Source organism: Hydra vulgaris, chromosome 13, assembly GCF_038396675.1.
Source record: "Hydra vulgaris chromosome 13, alternate assembly HydraT2T_AEP".
Lineage (NCBI taxonomy): Eukaryota > Metazoa > Cnidaria > Hydrozoa > Anthoathecata > Hydridae > Hydra > Hydra vulgaris.
Genome location: NC_088932.1, coordinates 55,916,817 through 55,940,704, shown reverse-complemented (window position 1 = coordinate 55,940,704; position 23,888 = coordinate 55,916,817). Strand labels below are relative to the sequence as shown.

At 26.8% G+C, this 23,888-nt stretch overlaps 2 protein-coding genes across 2 annotated transcripts in view; both read right to left on the bottom strand.

Moving 5' to 3' along the window:
* Window positions 1–4,533: 4,533 nt before the first annotated feature.
* Window positions 4,534–5,703, bottom strand: LOC136090030 (uncharacterized). Its single transcript, XM_065816134.1, has one exon. The coding sequence runs from the start codon at window positions 5,701–5,703 to the stop codon at window positions 4,534–4,536; it is 1,170 nt and encodes a 389-aa protein (XP_065672206.1).
* A 385-nt stretch (window positions 5,704–6,088) lies between these two features.
* Window positions 6,089–23,888, bottom strand: part of LOC101241013 (uncharacterized) — a 32,633-nt gene continuing 14,833 nt past the window's right edge. The window contains exons 3-6 of the mRNA XM_065817026.1: window positions 15,181–15,356; window positions 9,247–9,344; window positions 9,040–9,163; window positions 6,089–6,603 (exon numbers count right to left, since the gene is read on the bottom strand). Coding sequence (XP_065673098.1) covers window positions 6,523–6,603; window positions 9,040–9,163; window positions 9,247–9,344; window positions 15,181–15,356 — 479 coding nt within the window. The 3' untranslated portion in view covers window positions 6,089–6,522. The remainder of the gene's footprint in view (window positions 6,604–9,039; window positions 9,164–9,246; window positions 9,345–15,180; window positions 15,357–23,888) is intronic.

Genomic DNA, 23,888 nt, shown 5'->3' with positions numbered 1-23,888 from the left:
AAAAGTTTTCCTTCGCAGTGTCTTAATCTAAATAAAAAATCAAAATAGTCCATTAAGTTTAATGAAAATTGCAGCCCAAAAGAGCCTAACATCTCCAACTTACGTTTTTAAAATATATTTTGCGTTGCGTATTTTATGGACGATCCCATATCAGAACGTTCATATACTTTAAATGGAGGCTTTTAACTTTTATTTTTTACTTGGTTGCACACACTACTATTGTGCAGCCGTGGCACAGTGGCTAGAGCGCTTGCTTTAAAAGCAGGAGATCTAGGTTCGAAACGAACTCTGGACATATATTCGCGTCACAGTAAGGAAGGAACTGTGAACTTTCTAGTTAAATACACTTCCGCGGTGCTCTGTGACAACACCGTTAGGTCTTCATGAGGCACCTAAATAACAAAATTAAAAAAAAAATTTTGAGCATTGCAACAATAATGATATTGACAAACTTTCTCAAAACATATATAGAATAATATCTAGAATTCAAAGTCGTATCAATTTTCATGGACTCCGGGGTCAAAAAATAGGTACTCCTTGGACTCCGGAATATGAACTTATATATTTTTTTAGTATTTTTTTGACTCAATTAACCAAAGATTTTAGGAAAACAGTCCTTGCAATGCTATAGTAAACTGTATAAAGTTTCTACGCGCATCGGTTATTGCTTATTCTATGCCCTTCCCAAAAAACATAACTAGTTAAATAACAAACAAAAAACCTGATTACTAAAATCGTATAAAACTTATATATTAAACGCGTATTTAAAACAAATGCTGTTATGGGTTTTTGCTTAATATAATTAAAAAATTAAAGAAACTCATAAAATTACAAATTTTATTCTAATGACATGCTCAGACACATTTAATAGACGTCAATTACTGCACTTGTAAAATTATACTTCATACCTGTTTAATACAAACTGTATAATGTATAACTGTGTTAAATAAAATTATTAGCTAAAAAAATGACTTGGAAATATGAACTTCATCATAGTTATAGTATTTAACTACTCTAGAAACCTTTATATACAGAGGTACAGAACTTTTATATACAGAGGTACAGAACTTTTATATACAGAGGTACAGAACTTTTATATACAGAGGTACAGAACTTTTATATACAGAGGTACACAACTTTTATATACATAGGTACAGAATTTTTGTATACAGAGGAACAGAACTTTTAGATACAGAGGTACAGAACTTTTATATACAGAGGTACAGAACATTTATATACAGAGCTACAGAACTTTTATATACAGAGGTACAGAACTTATATATACAGAGGTACAGAACTTTTATATACAGAGCTACAGAACTTTTATATACAGAGGTACAGAACATTTATATACAGAGCTACAGAACTTTTATATACAGAGGTACAGAACTTTTATATACAGAGGTACAGAACTTTTATATACAGAGGTACAGAACTTTTATATACAGAGGTACAGAACTTTTATATACAGAGGTACAGAACTTTTATATACAGAGGTACGGAACTTTTATATACAGAGGTACAGAACTTTTATATACAGAGCTACAGAACTTTTATATACAGAGGTACAGAACTTTTATATACAGAGGTACGGAACTTTTATATACAGAGGTACAGAACTTATATATACAGAGGTACAGAACTTTTATATACAGAGGTACAGAACTTTTATATACAGAGGTACAGAACTTTTGTATACAGAGGTACAGAAATGTTAATACGCTGATATAAAACAAAAAAAATCCTGAAGTCTCAACAATATTTACGACGGGCCAAACTCCGGGTAAAAACAGGGACACAATACATAAAAATGAAATGTTGCTACTAAACTAGGAATTTGTATAAAGAATATCTGTAGAAAAAATAATAGAATGAATAGATTATATACAATTGGGTTTAAAAAATTTACATAAGGTAACAAATCGGTGTCATTGGTGGACGAAGATGATCAAATTACGTCTGGATTCTTCAGTGATTTTAGAAGATAGTAGCGCACCTGTTGATAAATAAGATAGGTTTATATGTTTCCAGAAGGAAAAATAGGTGTGTTAGAAGGAGCTTGAACAAATTCTTTTTTTATGTTCATTACATTTAAATGAGCGTTTGGAAATGCCTTTGAGTGTTCAGACTTTCTCTGTTACATAAATTTTTTTTATTAATATTTATTTTTATTATAGCTATAAAAAAAAAAATACAAAAAAAAATAAAGGCATTACAAAGCTCTATTATTTTAGTTGTTGTTCGTTAAATTTATAATTTTCTAGAGAATAAAAAAGATATATTTAGAAGCTTTCAGTAATTTTAAGGCGGCTTTCCACGGAGCGAATTAATTCGCGCGAAGCGAATATTTTCGCCAAAAATAACTCTGCGCATGCGCACAAAGATTTTTTTTATCGCTAGACGAAAAATTTCTCTTCGCAAAATAGTTGGATCGACTTCTACTTTTTTTGTAGCAAATTTTTTCGCTTGAAGAAAGGGCCAATCAGAACCTTTGAAATAAGCAAAAATGGCACATTCGGCATGTAAAAAAACAAACACAACAAAATTATAATGTCCGACAATAGTAACGCGTTTATTCAGTGGTTTAAAGAAAGAAATGTAAATGTTGATTTATTGGAAACTTTATTAAATGCTTCTCAAAATGAAGCTGCAATCATGAATGAAGAAGTAGTTGGTGAAGTAGACGAAAATAAAGAGAATGAAAGCGATAATTGTATGGCTGTTGAATTCGATATAGATAATTTTCTAGAAGCTGTTCGTGAGCTTCCAAGCTTATGGGATGTTAATCATCGCACATACAAAGACAGATTAGTGAAATTAAATTCGTGGAAAAAACTTGCATTGAAATTTTGTAAAGATGAGGACTTCCTTCAGAAAAAGTTAAAAAATCTGAAAGACACACTAAAAAAATGTTTAGATAAACGTAACCGTATGACTAGATCAGGAGCAGCAGCCTCAAACTTACCAAAATGTAAGTTTTTTGATCAAATGTCATTTTTACATGAAAAAAGTGCGAACAAACCAACGGATTCTAATGTAGATGTTGTTCCAGATTTTGCTTCACCGTCATTCCACTCACAGTGTGGTATTTTACCATTAAGTCCAAGTGTCAGTAGTTGTAGCAGTGAATTAATTATAACTGAAAATCGAAAAAGATTAAGCTGTACAAGACCATCCATTCCAAAAAAAGCACGGATCAAAAATCAAAATGATGAGTCATTGTCACAATTGTCACAATCATTAGTAGAGTGTGACAAGATGATAAAAAAGTCAATGGAAGATGTCGAGGAAGATGAAACAACCCTATTTTGTCGAAGCCTTATTCCAATGATGAAAGAACTCCCAATAAAAGAAAACAGACGGGCCATGATAAAGATTAGAACGCTTCTTTTCAACATGAAGTATGGCGAGCATGAAGAAATTTAGAGTAAATTATAATATAAGTTATATAAATATACATATATATATATATATATATATATATATATATATATATATATATATTATATATATATATATATATATATATATACATGTATGTATATATATACACACTTACGATAAAGTGTTTAGGTATATATTATTATATATATATATAGGTTTATATTAGGTATATATTATTATTATTATATATATATATATAATAAATATATACATAAATATATATTATATATATATATATATATATATTTATATATATATATGTATGTATATATATGTATATATATATATATATATATATATATATATATATATATATATATACACTTACGATAAAGTGTTTAGATATATATTATTATATATATATATAGGTTTATATTAGGTATATATTATTATTATTATATATATATATATATATATATATATATATATAATAAATATATACATAAATGTATAAATATATTATATATATATATATATATATATATATATATATATACATATATATATATATATATATATATATATATATATATATATATATATATATATATATATATATATATATATATATATATATATATATATATATATATATATATATATATATGTATATTATATTATATTATAACTTACTCTAAAAATCTTTTTATCATATCAGTTGTTAACATTACTAACTTTGTCTTAATAAAATATCAGAATATAAAGTGTCGTAATGTTTTGACAAATAGTTGATAGCAACTACCCTTAAACTACATGGTTTACTATGGAGAATTTTTACCTTAAATTTATTATTTTAAATCTACTTATGTATTTTATATTTGCTTTTCACCTAAATGTTTTTAAATCTACTTTTATATATTTTATATTTGCTAATGCCTTATTTTTATCTGTGTTACAGATACAAATAAAATAAATTATACGTAATAACATTCAAATGAATTTCTAAATGTTTATCAAGAGTATTAACATATATATTTAAATCCAGAAACTTTATGGAAATTATAGAAATTTACAGAAATTCTAGAACGCTTTAGAACTTTTTAAAAAAAACAAGAATTGACGTGTTAACAGTTTTTTAAAGCGATTTCTTTATGGTTTTCTATTTACTAAGTCTAATTGCCATTCGAGTTCACCTTCTGGTGAATTGAAGTATTCTTTAAAGTCATCTCTAACTTGCTTTGCATCTTTTGAGTAGTTGTTAGAACCTGATGACAGTGGTTGCAGTGCAGCAGAACATGAATTATCTTGCCTCCAATCACCTGGTCTAAACCCAGCAGGACCGTCGATATCAGTGTAATTTGTGGGGCAGTAGAGATAATTGTTTGCTGACCTTTTTTTCATTAGAAAGTTGTGTAAGGCTACAATCGCTTGTGTAATTAAAATAACTTTTTCGAGATTAGCAATAATTGGTCTGCGAAAAATTCGAAAACGTGATGTAGCAATACCAAATGTATTTTCTATAACCCTTCTGGCTCTTGAAAGTCTGTAATTAAATATTTTTTGTTTTAAAAGAATGTTTTGATTGGGATATGGTTTCATCATGTGCCTTTTTAAACCAAAAGCATCGTCAGCAACTAAAACGTACGGTAGTATTTTATCTGAGTTACCAATTTTTTCTGGATCAGGAATATTCAATTTATTATTTTCAATTGCATAACCAAGACTGCAGTTATTAAAAACACTACCATCACTCTGCCTTCCAGAGTCACCAATGTCTACCATAGTAAATTCGTATTTAGCATTACAAACAGCTAGAAGAACTATGCTATGCGTTTTCTTATAGTTAAAATACTCTGATCCGCTATTATGAGGAGCTTGCATAACAATGTGCTTGCCATCTATTGCACCTATAGCATGCGGAAAATTCCACATATTTTCAAATTCTTTTGCAATTGTTTTCCATTCTTGTTTTTCTGATGGAACGTGTAGATAGTTTCTCTCTTTCAATGAACTCCAAATAGCAGCACACGTTTCACTAATAATCCTACTGATAGTAGAAGCGCTGATTCTGTAACTTGCAGCAATAGTACACTGAGCATCACCTGTTACAAGGAATCTAAGTGTTACGGCCAACCTTTCACTAGGACTAACAGGGTCTCTCATGGTAGTTCTCTGTTTTACAATGACAGGTGCTACGAACGAAAGCAACTCTTCGTAAGTTGTTGGAGACATGCGAAAATACTTAAAAAAATATTCCTGGTCGTGTAAACGTAAATCCTGTACTAACAAATGAAACTCCTTTCTGTAGGCGTTCGGCATAAACTTTTCTCACCCAAAATCGTTTTTTATTCTTTTCTTTTTCTCTTTTCATTTGCATCATATTTAAAATAATTAATTTTCTTCGAACTAACAACAATCTTCTTTTCATCAACATGTTTTCCAAAAAGCGCGCTAAAAGTTACGCTAAATTTACGTGGAAATTAAAACTCTGGTTCAGCGAAAAATTAGACACGAATTAATTCGCTTCGCGCGAATTAATTCGCTCCGTGGAAAGCCGCCTTAAAAGTGGTTGCTAGGGGCGTCGCAATGGATGTTTGAGTTTAAAAAAAAAAAAAAGTTAGATACTTTATTAATGCGATTACTTCATTTTATTGCGATTCATAAAAATAAAAATAACACAAATGACAAAATAAAAACACAACAGTTGCTTGCAAGATATCTTTACAATTTTTTCATTCTTAAAAAACTTATAAAAACATTTAAAGTTTTTAAATTAAGATAATTTAGAAGTTAAAAGATTTGCATTATTAAATATTATACAAACAAAACAAATTATATTTTTTGTTTGAAAAAATATTTGAAAATTATTTTGAATGAAAGTTAATCTGACAAAATCTTTGTAAGAAAATTGAATGTTAATAACGAATATAAAAATTTCTAATTTCTCTGTATCTTCAAGAAATTGTTGACAGAGCCATAGAAATAGCTAAAAAACGATGAAGGTATTGTGTCGAAATGCGCATCAAAAGATTTGCAGCAAATTGAATCTTTTTAACCTCGGTTAATTTAATAAATTAAGTTCATTTTAAAACTTGAATATTAATCTTGAATATTAAATGTTTTATATAGATGTTTCGATTACTCAATGTCTTTATACTCTTGCGTAAAACGATCTTCGTGACGACAAGTAATGGTCGCCATCGTAAAAGCAAATCCATCCTAAATTTAACCATTATCGTAAAAATTTATTTTAAAACTTTTCACAAAAACAAGTTTAATTTTTTGTTAATTTATTAAGGGTTTATAAAACATCAGTATAAACAATAACCGATAACATTAAATAAATTTTTTTTTTTGAATGATTTGAGAAATTACATACCCGTCTTAACTTGAGGTTTGGGGGGGGGGGGGGGAGTTTAATTTTTACCAATGCAAAAATATTATACATATACAAACCTCCCATTTTGTATTTTTGAATTTTAGAACAATAATTTTTTCTTTAAATTTCAGCATGATTTCACGACAATATTTAAATTACATAAGGTAGTTTTTGTTAAACTGGCTCCTCCCCTTCACCAGTACATACCTCACCTGTTATATATTTTATATAAATCAAGAAGATCAAAACAATTATTTATTAAGTAATTGATGCAAAACAAGAAGCAATTAAAATTGACTGTAAATTATTACACTATTTTTACAAAACTTATATATGAAAAATAAAATAAAAAGTTATTGCACCATAGTTGGTGATATTAATGTTATAGATTATAAGTTTTAGAGGAATTATTTCAAATTTAAAAATAAGCTTACATCTTAACTATATTTAATTCTTTTACGAGGTAGTTATAAACAATCCGATTCCTGCAACTTTTTTACAACTCGTTCTTTTTAAAGCAAACTTCACGAAGCTTCTTAGATGTTTCAGCCGAAGTCAATAGTTCACCACTTTTGCTAACTGCATGCTTGATTTTTTCATTGCAAGGGAAAACTTAACAACTGCATCCTTGATTAGGACTTTGTAATTTTACATTATTAATTTATTTAATAATGTAAAATTTCTAATATTATTTGTGTATCTTGTTTCTGCTTAACTGATTTTTTTTTTTTTTATTCTTTTTTATTTCTTCCGATTCCTGAAGTATTTTCTTCCTTTTTTCATTTTTCAGCACATCTTTTTTTCTCTTATCCTCAAGGAATATTAGATTCAAATCAGTTTTGCTTTTCCTGCTGCATCAATAAGCTCTTTTATTATAGGAAACTCAAGAAAAGACCCAGCTATGTTAACTGTTCACTTTATTATTTTCAATACAATAATGGTATGATAGATAATCTATCCTTAGCTATTTTGACTAAAAGCCATTAGCCTATTTTGACTTAGCCATTATTGACTAAAAAGCCTTGTTCAGTTTGGGCATTATATATAAGAGAGATTGGGCAATATGAGAGAGATCACTATATTTCTGTTCACCCAGGATATCTTTATTGCCAGAACCATGATGTCAATAAGTACAAATGTACACATTCCAAGATATTGACTACAAAATTAAATCTGTTTCCAAAGCATACATAAACCACTGGTAACCATACCCTGTGGTTACTCTAGTAACCTTATTATCAAAAGCTATCAGTGCTTGATACTTTCAAGAGATCCATACACAACCTTTGCATGTACAACTTTCCTTGCTTAAATTGAGCTTCTGTCTGACCAGGAAAGGTTTGCATCTTCCAGCAATCAGGATTGTTTCATTAATCATTGGTTGATCTTCCAGGATTCTTGATTTGTTGTTGGTTAATTGCTTTATAGTACTTCAAACTTCTTTTTGTACTAAGAATATTTATAATGCTTCTCTTTTATTCATTAATCTTAATCCTTCTTTTTTATTCATTAAAAAAAAATAAAAAACATGAACATTTTTTGAATCATACTTTTATGATTTGAAATCTTTTTACTTATTTAATCTGCATTAAAAATAAAAAAGAGGAAAATCATTTAAAGTTTGTTCAAAAACTTAGTGAAAACCCATTATAATCACAATTTATATTTTAATAAAAAAGATTTTTAAAATTTGAAATATTTATTGATGTGTGTGTGTTTGTATGTATTCAGTGAATGTGATTTCAGTGAGTATTCAGTGAATATGATAGCGCCAAAACTTTAACAACTTTTCCAGGACAATCCAGGACTTTTTGTCACATTTTCTAGGAAATTTATATCTTATCAAATCATTATTATCAAAACTCTTTTTTCTCTCTATTTATTGAATTATGACATTAATATTAGTGTTGTTACATCTGAAATAATTGACTGTCAACTAAATTAATTATTAAAAAATTTAATTTTAATGAAAACAACCAAGTAGTTTTTAGGCTTTTTACTTTTTTAAACCAAATTGAACAAAACTATAAACACACAAAATAATGATTATAGCTAATTCAAAACATACAAAAATGCCTGTGTTGAATAAGAAATACTTATTTTTTTTGACCGACTACTTTCTAGGTACTTTGTATCTAGAAAGCTCAAAGTTACATATTTAAAAGGTCTATTAGTAAGACAGCCATAATTCTTGTTATTATGTTTTTAATTTTATACTTTGTTTCTAATTTCAATATATATAAGAAAAAACTAACAATAAAACAAAATATTCCTACCATAATTAGATCTGGAAGTTGAGTCCAGAATTCTAAGTGAGGGATCAAAAATTTCCCCCTTTTCCCCCTTGCTAAATTGAACAGTATACCTAACAACATATAGAGCGCAAAACCAGGAATAACTCTGAAAAATAAAGTGAAAATTATTAATTAATAATGCAAAACAATTGTTACATTATTATTAAATTAAAAATTATAAACACTTACAACATGAGCATAAATGAACCATTGCTTATTTTGTATGATTTTGCATCATTTTTTGGAACAACATAACAAGCATTTGAATAGTTGAACACCATTGAATACTAAACATAAGTTGATTTTTCAAATATAAATATAACAAAAAAATATAACAAAAACATACATTACTTAATGTAGATAACAAACATATATATTTACTGCAAATACATTACAGAAATTTCAATATGTCATCTTTTTTATTTATTTTTTGACAAATCCTGGTATATATATTTTTACAAAATGTTTTACAAATGTTATTAAAAGTTTAACAAAATAACAGTTTAGTAATTAAAAATTTATCAATTTAATTTTCTATAATCACTAAAAAATAACTATAAAACACATTAAAGCTAAAAGTTGAAAAATCTACAGAAAAACGCAAAACAACAAATAAACGCTAAACACCAAAGATTGAAATGTTGTCTGAGCATTGAAGATAAAAATTGTGTTGTCTGAGAATTGAAGATAAAATTTGTTTTTTTTGCGCATTGAAGATAAATAATTTTTGTGTATGCAATTAAATTTAATAAAACTTATATCAATAATATTAGACTACAATCCTGAAAAGTGGAAGTCAGCAAGACAATAATAATTTATTTAATGTTAGTCATTTTGTATTTAATCAAGTTTGTATAAAAATTAGAGAACCCTTTAGATGTGAAACTGGAATTAAAATTGGTTGGTCACCAGCAACTAAGTTTGTTTGTATTGTGCAAAACTAAGTTTGAATGTATTGTACAAGGTATTTGGTTAGAATAACATAACCAAATTTTATTGTTTAAAGAACATAGTCATTAACACAAAATTAAAAATCAAAGATTTTAATTTTAGTTTTGTTACATGTTATATTTTATTTTATTAAAATATAAATTGGTTTAAATAGCATATAAACAAATTTTCTAAAAGGAATTTTATATTAAAGAATAAGAAATTATTTTTTATAGATATTTTACGATTTTGTTTAATTCAGCATTTTTGCAGAGTAAACACACAACAACAAAAATGACAAAAGTTATTGTTTTAAAGATAAAAAGTTTCTATAAAGTAGTTTCATTAAGCAGTCACTTAATTGAAACGTATTTCCCATATTTCCAAAAACTTTATTCGATTATTTTAATGCTATTTTTTAAAGGTTATTTATGTTATATATATATTTTTAACTTGTGGGTGTTATATATTAAAAATGTACACAATTTTTAATCAAAATCAAATAAAAATGTAGATGTATTATTTTAATTGATAGTAAGGTTATCTTAATTGTATTTGGCATGTATAAAAACTCAGGAAAATTGACTAAGTTAAATGAGCTTAATAACAAATTTAGTGTCAATATTGACGAGTGTAAGCAAGTATTTTTCGCTCTTCTTCTTTTAACAATAAAAAACAAATTAAGAAATAAATTTACCCAGTAACATAGGCAAGATACATAGCTGTTTCTCTTTAGATGAAATTGTCAATATATTTGCAGCAGGAAGTTTTTTTAATTCATATTTATTTATATAGTTCATAATAAAAAGTTTAAACTTTTGTCTCTACCTTGTTTCAACTTGGCTGAGGACAGAATATTGCGTACTGATTGCTTTATTTACCTTGCTTTGTGTTACAACTGCCTTGTTAAGAAGTGTTATGTTGTTCAGATTTTACGTACAAAATAGTGGTTAAATAAAACATTAAGTAGTAATTACCTGTTGTAAAAAATATTTTCACCACAATTGCGAAATAGTTTTTTTTTTTTTATAATAAAAAAAAAACATACCATTAAATAGATTTTTGAATACTTGAAAATTTCCAAACTGAGTTAAAAAAAAAATGCTTTAAGGTTAAATTTAAAATTAAAATATTTAATTTAAAATTTAAACTTTTTGTTCATACATTTCATCATTTTAAATTTAAAGTTTTATATTTCTTTAAAGTTTTTTAGTTAAAAAAACTTTAAATTAAATATGATTTTAAGATTAAAAATTATTTAATATTGAAGAAATGTAAAAAATCTTTGAAAATATAAATACTTTGCAAATCTTATACTTAAGAGATTTTTTTTCTTCTTTTTATTAGAAAAGTCTCTCTATCATAGATTAAAATATGTGAAAACAGCAACAAAAAAACTTTATATCATTAATTTAGAAACAGGAAAGCGTTTTTGTTTAAGAGAATTCTCTTAAGAATAGAATTTATTTTTTGAAAGTTGTTTTTCTGATTTATTCTATTTATAATTTAATATCACAAAAAGTTCTTTTGACAAGTTTTAATTTTTCTCTTTCCATGATTTCCCTCATGATGGCCCTAGGGTTTAAATCTTTTTTCATCCTGGTGACAAATGTGCTTCTTATATAACATCTTGGATTCAGGCTGACATGGAATATTTTATTCCCTCTTGATAATTTTAAGTCATGCCTCACTCTTTCCATGGTTTTCCTCTCATTGTGCTGCTGCAATTTCGATTGTAACCATTACTTCCATATCTATCACCAAAACAATTCTTTAGAAAACAGATGTTTGTTTACTATTGTTAGAAACCATTGGAAAAATTTTTTGTCTAACACCAAAGCTCACTATTCTCAAGCCACAAAATCTCATACTTTATCTCAAAAATTAGGCTCCATTGAATTCTGGAGAATCTATAAAAGTGTCTATAAGAAGAAAATATCTGTTATTCCACTTCTCTTGCATGGTTCAGATTTTGTTACCTCACCTAAAGATAAAGCTGAATAGTTTGCTAAGAACTTTTTATCAACCACATCTCTTGATTCACTAATCACATCCTACCTAATAAAGCTGACAAACAAGCTGAACCATTGCTTGACATTTGTATCACTCCAGCTTCGGTATCTAAAGTGACTTCCTGCTTAGACTCTTCTACAGCTTGTGATCTGGACAACATACCTGTTATAGTCTTGCAGAACTGTTCTCTGTAGCTAATCTAATAACTTTATGATCATCAGATTTCGAACTTCTTGTTCTACTGTTGATTTATTAATGGTAATAACTGATAGGATTTATTGTGCATTAGATAGATGTGGAGAAGTTAAGGCTATTGCTCTTAACTTTGATAAATTTTGGCATTCTGGTCTTCTCCATAAGCTCTTTTATTACAGTGTATCAGGTAAAACCTTTAGGATTATTGAATCCTTCCTTACCAAAAGATGGACAGCACTCTTCTTCATTTTCTATAACTTCAGGGGTTCCTCAAGGTTCTATCTTCGGCCCTATACTTTTTTAGATTTTCATTAACTATCTCCAAAAATTCTCACATCAAAGGTGGCCTTGCTCGCTGATGATACTACTATTCATTCTTGTCTTGATAAGAAGCCAACCATCTCTGATTGCTTGAAGGGGGCATTTGACCTTGAAAAGAATCTCACTTCTGCTGCAGCATGGGGCTTACAGTGGCTGGTAAGCTTTAACTCAGATAAAAAAAATTTTCAGCTAATTGTTATCGCAATAATCTAGATCTTCCTATATTTATGAATGGTAATGTACTCGATCAGTCATCTACTCTTTGTCTTCTAGGACTAATACTTACTTTCGATCTTTCTTAGAAACCATATATCAAATCCAAAGCAAAATTAGCATCTGCTAAGGTTGCATCTCTTTATCGAGCGCGTCACCTTCTTACTCTGGATGCTATTCTTTATCTCTATAAATCTCAAATCTGTCCTTGTATCGAATACTATTGCGGTATTAGGGGCAGATCTTCCAATGATGCTCCAGATATGGCAAAGAGCAATGATGCTCTTTTTGATAATGTGCAAAAATGGATTGTAAATATAGTTAGACCTGCTCTTGCAGCCAACCTTCAATAATTGTCACATTGTCATAATGTTGCTTCTCTTTCTCTTTTCCATAAATAATATATTGGACGCTGCTCGAAAGAGCTAGCATCTCTTGTGCCATTTACTAAAATTTATTCTCATATTAGGCATAATTCAATTAAGTCTTATCTATATTTACTTGTGACTATTCCTAAGTGCTCCAAAAAATCTTTTTTGTCTAGTTTTTTCTTCAAACATCAGTTCTTTGGATTTCACTCACTTCTTCTTGTTCTCCTTATTCATATAATTTGCAATCTTTCAAGTCCTCTGTTAATCGTTATTTTGTTTTATAAACTTGATCTTTTTTTCCAGTAACTTCCAATTCTAATATTGGTTTTTTCAGCCTTGTTGGAAGTGAAGATGTTAAAGGAAAAAAAAAGTTATGAACATGAATTATGTTTACCATTATCTGCTTGGTAACTGATGGAATATATCTATACATTGTTTACAATCTTTATTTAACAAAATTATATTAAATATTTATATAAATAATAAAATAAAAAAGTTATGAGAACAATTTTTTAAATTTTATTTATATAAGTATTTCAACAAATATTTATTTAAGTATTTCAACAAAAGATTATTAGATAATGCTTATAAGTTTGGAAGAATAAGTAAGAAAAAAAAAACTTAATTTGTAAGGAAAATATAACTTTTTTCAAATACCTAATTTGTAAGAAAAATATAACCTTTTTCAAATACCTAATTTTGATTCCAATATAACCTTTTTCAAATTTCAAATTTTAATTTTGATTTGATGAAATAGCTAATATTTGTTATAATTGTATTGTTTAAAAGATTTTTAACGTGGTTTAAAATTAAATTTAATTACAATACTACATAAAAAAAGTACTTTAAAATGCTCAAATGATGCCATTTAAGTTTCAACAATATAAAAACATTATTTAATTCTGATAAAAAAATATATGATTTAATTTAAAACTAATTTAATAGAAATATATAATTTTATTCTGATAAAAAATATATATAATTTAATTAAGATTTAAAAATATATATAATTTGGTTTTATTTTACTTTATTATATTTAAGTTTATTAAAACTAAAGTTAATGCTTGGTTTTAACTTAATTGTCAAATCTATTTAAAAATATTACTAAATATTGATCAATTTTTAAATTTTATTTTTTCTTAAAAAAAAAGGTCAGCCTTTTTTTATTGCAATTGTTTTTTCGGTTTTCCTTTCTAAACATTTTTTTTTAACACAAAATTAAATTTTAAATAAACGGCTGCATCAAAAAGTTTGCGCAAAATGTAAGTTAACCTTTTTTATAACGCAAGTTAAATAGCAGCAATTATTTTCTAATAAATGATATATTCAGTGATGTAATTTTAATAATAAAATAATAAACTTTAAATAAATAAAGCAAATAAATTAACGTAATTTTTTTATTTGTTACTCGCTAATTTTTTTTAAATGAAAAATTATTTGTAGTTGCAAAGCCGCAATTAGAAATTTAAGAAATAATCATTTTATAAACTCAAAAAATTAACATATTTTAATTTATTTATGCAAATGTCGAGAAAAGAAAGAAATTTGTTAATGCAATATTAAATTTAATTATTCAATTTAAAAAAAATAAAAGCAAATAAACATTCCTTTATAGTAGTAATAAAAAAGCCGTTAAATAACATTTAACTTGTTTTGCGGTAATTAATATTTTTGCAGCAATTTAAAAAGATTCATGTCTTTAAAAAATAAAGAAAATTTGATGATGCCAAACATCGCATTTAGCTTTTGGCATTTTTTATTAAAAACAAGGCCTGATATAGCCTCATAAAATCATATTTTGAGTCACCATTGTATGAGTTTTATGCAACCATGCCTCAAGTCATGATTGCCATGGAGTCATTATTATTAGTCATTAAGAAATGATATGGTTACTATTATATAATATACAAGAAAAACTATAAAAAATGAATAAAAATGACACAAAATGAATAAAAAACCAATAAAAAGTATTAACTAAAAATAATACTTAAGTAAAAATGAACTAAAATTATTTAAAAATTTTTTATGATTGATTTCCAGATATTTATGTGAGTATTATTTTATTTGTAAAATATGTCACCTGACAAAGATTGTGATCAAAAGAAACCAGAGGCTGTGGAGCCATTGCACCCCCATGTTCTTTCGAAACTGATGTATTCCAAATACTTTTTTCATCACAATGAAATTTTATTACTGTTTTCAAATCACCACAAAAATACTTTTCACCTTGATATGATGCCTCAAACGAGTTAAAGCCTAGAAAAAATAGTAGTTAATATACAATAATAAAAATTAGTTTATATAAAATACCTAAAAAATAACTTTTAAACTCAAATAATTGATTCGCCTATTAATTTTATTACAAAAAGTTTTCTTAATAGTAAGTGAAATTAAATTATATTAAATAATTAGATTAAATTATAGCAATTTAATTTTATAGAAAAATTTTTTTTTGATATTGGAGTTTAACTTTTTAAGCAGAAACTTCTTGTTTTACATTTATTAATATATATTATATATCAGCACTTAAAAAAAAAAAAAGTATAATAATGTAACATATGTAACAACAACAACAAAAACGCAAATATGTAATAAACTCTATAATATGAAATAAACTTAGTGGCATTCCTAAAATCTCCTTTTTTCTTTATGACTCTCACAGCTGTTGCTATTTGCTATCTAGCTATTTAAGTTGGGAAAAAGTAGGAAAGAAAGAAAAATAGTTTAAGAGTAGGGCTTCCAGTTTGAACATGTTCAGGCTTGAAGGTTCGAACTTTTGTCATTTTTTAAGAGGTTCAAGTTCAAACTTTTTTTCTCTAAAAGTTCAAACATGTATATATATCAAAACTAGATTCTTTATTATACATTTTTTAACAGTTAAAACAAAACCTTTTTTAAACTGTGACTTTTTTAGACAGTTTTCGTCTTAATTTTTGTTGTACTATACTTATTAAGTTTAAGTCACAAAGAAATATGCAACAAATGATTTAAAAAGTTTCTTTAAAGTTTTAAAATTAAAATAGTTACGTGCATTACATATTTTTAATTGTTAAAGAAATCCCATGATGATACCCATTAAATAGATCATTAAAGTTTCTGAATCCTGAATTTCTGGAAATAAAAAAACATTGTGTTGATGAGCTAATCAAAGTTTTAGTTGTATGAAATAAAAAAATAAGTTAAAAAAATATAAGATGTAAGCACAACTAGAAGATCAGAAGGGTTTTTTCAAAACTCTACCCGAGTCGACTATCAGCTATTGATAAAATCAGCTTTCACACCATTGCTGATTTCAAAAGTGAAACTTTGTGATCAGCATTTTGTGCCCATGTACCAAACCCCTCAAAGTTCTCAAACCGTTCACAATCTTGTCATTAAATACTTCACCTTAGTCAAGAAACAAGTTATAAGTTCATTGAAAATGAAACTTGAAGATAAATTTAGTCTTACACTTGATGAGTTAACTTCAGTAAAAAATAGAAGATATATGAACTTAAACCTATATCATAATGAAGGATTTGATTTGCTTGGAGTGTAAGAATCCAAGGTACAATGCCAGCAACAAAAGCTATTAAATTGATTTGTGATAAGCTTAATTCATTTGATTTAAATAAGGACAAAGACATTGTAGCATCTGTTACTTATGGAGCAAGCTTAATGAAAAAAATTGGTCATGACACTTTATCTGAACATCAAACGTGTTACAACCACGCTATTCATCTATGTGCGATTGATGTGCTCTTTCCACAAAATATATTTGATGCACATGGTTCCGATAATAACCATGTTGATGATCAAGGTTATAGTGATGATGAAGATGGGACTGAAGTTGTTGATGATATTTAAACACTTCGTAAAATTAGTGAAGATTCTATTTCATTATTTAAACTTGAATATCAAGAAACTGTAGCAAAAATAAAAAAATTGGTTAAAAAATTTCATAGATCACCAGTGAGCAATGATGGAGCAGCACTATTGATATGCTTCAATATTTTTTTGAAGTGCAAACAGAAGTAAAAATAGCTCTGATTGGTATGAACATTGATTTTCCTCTAACAAAAAATGTCATAAATCAACTTTGTGTTGCTTTAAAACCACTAAAATTGGCTGTTTTTGAAGCATTTAAAACCACTAAAATTGGCTGTTTTATTATCACTAGTGGTTTGTGTAAACTTCGGAAATTAGGCAGTAATTTTTCATAGTTCTAGCGTACATAGCATATTAGTTTCTTAATTATATGCACTGATAAAAATAGTGATTAATTGCATATCAAAAGTATTAAATTTTTATAAAAGATGTTTTTTTTCCTCAAGTTGTATCAAATTTGGTAGCTAAAAACATTCTAATAAAATAGAATACGAAAGTTGTATAAAAATTTTACAAAAAAATTTTTTTTTTTTAGATTTTTTTTTTAAAAATATTAAACTTTTTTAGTTTATTTAAACTTGATATTTTGTTACAATTTTGTCCTCTTTTTTCAGGAACTGTTTTTTTTCTCAGTAGTTAAGTTTGGCTTTTTGCCGCAAATTATTAAAATGCTTTAAAAGTTAAAAGATACAAACAGTCGTGGTTGGTGTGTGTAAATAAATTACTGTATGGGTCATTCCATGCCAAGTGGAACAAATTTTTATGAGGTTCCTATGGAGTCCATAGGAACCTCATAAAAATTTGTTCAATAAAATCTGGGATGGTCTATAATGGACCATCCCAGATTTTATTGAAACTTTTCGATTTTGTACATATATATGAGAAAAGCTTTGAAAATTTTAGATCAATATCTAATATCATTCTTGAATGCTATTTAAGTAGTGGGTTATTTTGTGCAAAAAAGATTTTTTGCATCATTTTTAACAGCTAATAACTTTTGAACAAGCTGGTTTTATACTTCAATTATTCTAAGATAGCATAGTTAGCTAGCTATGGATACTTTTAAAAGGATAAAGAATTTAAATTCTGGCGTCTTAATTTTTTCTATAATGGCAGGCTAAAGTTGATATTTTTGTTTTAAGATTGAAATTTTTTATGATTTTAAAGAGCTTAATCTTAAAAACTAGTTCAAAAATTGTTACAAATCAAATTGCCTGTTGATCTACACATTGTGGATAAATATTAAAAAAAATCAGTTGATTAAAGAGCTGTATTCAAAAGTTATAGGTCATCAAAATGAGTCAGATCAAGATTTTCTTAAAATTGATCTGCGATGCAAAGCATCTATTACCTAAGATGGCACTTTTTTATCATAAAATTTCTTATACGCATCAATCAAAGAGTATTCAATAATAAAAACAAAACAAAAATTAATGGACACTTATTTATAATCCCAAAAAATAGTCTCTAAAGGTTAGGTAAATTTACTATAAAATTATCACTTTTTAAAAGTCAAGTTATTGTTTCATTTAATTTTATAATTTTATAATCTGTCAATCTAAAAAGTACTAATAAAACCAAATAAATTGTTGTATTTAACTAATTAATAATAAGTAGTATGCCTGAGCTTTCTCCTTGTTGTATTGGTAAAGCATTAAATGAACAGTGCTATCTTATCAAGTTTAACAAGTCTAAAAAAAGTAAATGTTACCAAAAACTGTCTAGACTAAACTAAGAGCTTCTTTCTTTGAGAAGCAAAGTAAATCCCATAGATTTTATTTGTAACTATCACAAGAAAGATAACTTGTTGAGTTATGAAAATGAACATCGAAGGTATTGTTGTAATCCTTTTAACAAGCATGCAAAAAAAGTGAAAAGTTTCAATATTCAAACTAATACCTTAGTTTAATACAAATACCTTAATAATAGTAATAAATAAATGTGAAACAATATTTAATAATTATCTTTACTCTATAGATTCTCTAAGAGTTATCATATAGATTCTCTAAGAGTTATCAGTTTTTGATATGCTAAAGATTTTAGCTTTATACCTGCTCAAAAAATTTGCACTAGTTACAGAAAAAATCTGCATTGCAAACATCATGATACAAATGAAAATAAACTCCAAGAAAATGAAATTTATGTCGACAACCTTACATTAAAAGAAGATCTTAATTTAAGTATTGCAAGTTTTGGATGCTTACCTCTCAAACTTGTTTCAAAAAAGATAGAGCATATGGAAAGCGTAAAATTGATAATGTAAGAGCTCTTACACAAAAGGCTGTTGCCAATGTGCTAGGTTTGTCCAGGAAAGAAAGAGTTTGTTTCAGTTAAAGTAGATGATATAAAGCGACACATCCAAAAACAAATTCCAGTCAATTTGAAAGAACTTCATATTGAGTTTAAAAAGAAACATAATTATTAGGGTTGTTCACTTTTGAAAAAGTTTTGGTAAATTTGAAACAATTTCTAATTACTTCATTTTGAACTAAAATGAATTTCACAATATTCTATCAATACATTTTTCAATTGTCAAAATCCTAAAAATAGCTCTTAGATAATTTTTCTCTTTCGAAACTTTGAAAATTGTATCGAAATATATTTACATTATCGAAAATTTACCAAAACAATTTTTCACTTTCGAAGCTCTATAATTTGTATCAAAATTTTTTTATATTATCGAAATTCTAAAAATGGCGCCGAAACATTTTATCACCTATAATTTGTATCAAAAAATTTTAATGTGATCAAAATTTTAGAAATGGCACCGAAGCAATATTTCACTTTTGAATCTCTATAATTTGCACCGAAATATTTTGATATTATCGAAATCATAAAAGAAACAATTTTTTACTTTCGAAATTCTTAAAATCACTTTAAAATATTTATTTTATTACATTAATTCTAAAAACTGCATCTTAATGAATATTTACAATAAAAAAAATTAAAACTCAGACAAATTTACAAAACGAATATATAACGAATATATACGTAATATATAACGTAATTTAGTGTTATGTTGTTTGTTTCCCACCGACTTAGATACAATAAACTTAAGAGCGTTTTTTATATTGACAGTTGACAGAACACAAATGAGGTAAAAAGATTTCTCGCCTTGCATGTCCTTGATGCATGTTAATAGTGAAATTATATAATAAATATGCAACTATTGTGTTAATTGTAAAATTGAATAATAAATATGTAATTATTTTCTTATTGATGTGCTAAGAGTAGACGATTTTTTGTCTTGCTTTTATGTAACATGATTTTTTCACTAATGCATTTTTTAATCTACTGGAACAAATATGTTACTGTGGCCTCTCTTTGATCTTAGACACATTAAAATATTGCATAGTTTTTGCTAGTTTTATTTATAGTTTAGTTGTTCTTAAAAATTTTAGTTTAGAATTAATTCAAATTTTTACGATTGCAATATTATAAAAAATAATATATTTATTGAGTATGAAATTAATTTAACCCTGTCTTTCCCAATGTTGCTATTTGGCAACACAAACTTTAAATTTAAAAATCAAACCCTGTTTTATCTTTTTTTTTTAATTTTAAGTAATGCTTAGGTTTTGCTACTTCCTACTAGATGGCAACATATGCAATTTAAAAATTAACGCGCCGATTCGCAATTGTTTTTTAAAAATATCAAATGTCATTGTAATTTTTTTTTTTTAATTTCATAAACCGATAAAGCAAGGATTAACTTTTTTCTTTGTTTATACATTTTTATTTAATTTTTTTTGAAACTACAATAGTATCCACTTTATTGAAAATGTTTAAAAAATTTTTTCTGTAATGTTTTTTAAACTAACTTTTTTTGGCTACCATTTTGACATAGTGATACAACTACAGCGTGGAAGTTAGCATAAACTCTGGAGTGTATATGCTAACTTCCACACTGCAGTTGTATTTTGACACCTTTTAGCCACACAATAAAAACACGTTTCAACATGTTTTTATTGTGTGGCTAAATCGTGTCAAGACAGTACGCGACCAAAGATTATTGCTTATTTTTAAATCTTATTCAGTGGAAATGTTACGATCACGATTATATGGTTACACCATATAATTATTGTTTTATGTATATATATATATATATATATATATATATATATATATATATATATATATATATATATATATATATATATATATATATATATGTATGTATATATACCGACTACTAAACATTTTAGTTCCAAATATAAAAATAGTTCTTTTTAAACAAAAAACCGCATGGAGAAAAAAAACAGATGAAACAAGCAAAACTTAACACAGCATTTTTTTTAGTAATATCGCTGTGTGCCAGATTTTTATTTAATAAAAATTTGTTGACAACAAATTGAGTTTTTATGCTCGAATGAAAATAGAAAAATTAAAATGAACTAACAAGTTTTCAGCAAAACTGCTATTGTAAACCTACGGCGTATTTTGTGAAAAACAAGAAAAATATATATGGAAAGTTAAATATATATGGAAAATAATGTTTTTGGCAATAAAAAACTTTCCTTTAATGCAGGCGCAGTAAAAATAAACTTTTGAAGCAAAATAAATTTTGTGCAGAAATGAAATGTAGAAACTTACCTTCAATATTGCAAATGAAATTGAGAAGTTTTTTTACTATTTATTATAAAAAACAATGCTATTATCGTAATACTGATATAAGATGTATAAAGCGAAGTTAAAACGCTTACAGCATTTTGCGATATAGATGAGGATGATACTAAAAAATCTTACAAAATAAAACTGAAGTCCATATTATACCTTTATGAAACCCACCAAAAAAAAAAAAAAGACTCTAATTTCCCGATTTGCTGACATGTGATTAATATCCAAGTCCTATTTTGACAAATGAACATATCTAAAAAAAGGTCCCAATTTACAGACTAATTTATTGAATGGGAGTATGTCACCGTCCTACCCTCCTCCCACACATACTCTTTATGCCGGCCTTGACTACAATAGCCATCAATATTCATTTATATTTAAAAGGAATAGGAGATTTTGAGATTTGACTTGTCCTAATTTTTATTAGGACAAAACAATTCTCATTTGTAACGCCCCTCAATTTGAGAGGGTTACAAATTTTATATGGTCATAATTTTTGAACGCTGAGAGATAATACTATGAAATTTAAAATTTATCAATGAATGTAAGTCTAGTTGAGAATAGTACAAAAAATATTTTATCGACTTGGTGCCTCTCATGTTTAAAGGGAGGGGAGGAGGGGAGGAGGAGAGGGGAGGGGGAGGGAATGAAGTTAAAGGGCTTTTTCGTTCCCAGCCTCCATTCATCACAATTTATTGCAAAGATTGCAATGATAAAGTTTTAGCAGTGATAATTATTATTTAAAAAACTAAATCATAAAACAATCACAGGATTACACCAGCAGTAACAAGCCATATGAAAAAAACAACGTAATAAAACATAATAAGATGTATATATAAAAATGAACATTTATATTAGTAACATCTGATTAACATAATTTTGTTAAACCAAGTGAATTAGGTATTGTAGGCTTAAAACTATTTTTAGGATTAAAATAAACTTTAGGGTAAAAAAAAAGACAGAATCCTAAAAGTTAGTTGGATTTGAGACAATTTCCTGCATGTACTCCCTAACAGTCGAACGTTGAATGTACTTTTGACTTTGTAGTAGCGTCCGCGCTACTATAAGTTTTTGTAAACATTCGCATTCACTGAATGCGCAAATAGACATTCTTCTTTTCGAAACTTTTTTTTTTCTTCAAAAATTGAAGAAATAGAAAAAATTTAACCAAAAACTTTTTTTTTTGAAACTAATTTAACTTATCGAAGTTCTATTTTTTTTTCGAAATTTAATTACCTTGTACCTGTAAAAAAAAAATTTTTTTCAAAAATAATTTAGCTAATCGAAATGGTTTTTTTTTTTTCAAAACTAATTTAACTTTTTGTTACGCTCACGCTCGCCAAAAAATTTCAAGTTTTTAAATTGCAACAAATCTTTTTTCTTATGAAATTCTAATTAAAGAGGTACAAAAAAAAAAATTTTTTTAAATTGCACATGCCAGACAAATAATTACTGTCCAGCCAGCACTTTTTCATGCGCTGGCGGTGAATTTCAAACGGAGAAGACTTTGCATGCATTTTTTATTTGCCAGTACCATCAAAATGTAAAGCTCCTCCTATATAAAATTCAAAATTGGAAACGCTAAAAATAAGAAAATTTTATAAGTCGTTAATTTTAAGATTTGAACTTGATAAAACTTATCGTGGCAATGAAGAATTAATACAGACATTTGCACATTAAGAGATTCAAGCAGCGCGAGTTCCTGCCTTCAGAGAGAAACGGTTGACTTTGTGACCAATTTGTTATTGGAATTAATGATAGTGGTATTCTACATAACATTATATAACCTATAATGAAAAAATATGTTATTGAAATATTGCAAGAAGTTTTAGATAAAGTCTTAAATACGATCCAGCAAAGGTGTATGGAATGTTAAAACAAATGCATCTCTAAATGTACAGTGTGATGCAAATTTGCTGACAAAGAGAGTGGCGAAAAATGCAAGGTGACCAAAAAATAGAAGATGCAACATGGCTTCAACTAAAATCTGATGCAATGCATATAAATACAGCTGAATTGAATGCATATATTGAAGGTCTGAATATGGCATTGAAATGGAAGCCGAGTGATCTCTACTTAAACTGATTCTCATAGTGTATTCAGTTGGTTAAAATCTGAATTGACTCGCATTAAACCTGTAAGATGTGCTAGACAATGCAAAATGTTAATTCAAAGAAGTTTTCAAATATTTGAAAAATTCAAAAAAAGAGTGCCAACAAAATGAATAAAAAACAAGAACAAAATATCATTTTTATGTGTGATAATCAGCATATTCAACAAATTCATTTAATAGCACATATGGGA

What these genes read in the sequence shown, in the direction of transcription:
- LOC136090030 (XM_065816134.1), bottom strand. Translation starts at nt 5,703, where the DNA reads ATGCCGAACGCCTACAGAAAGGAGTTTCATTTGTTAGTACAGGATTTA.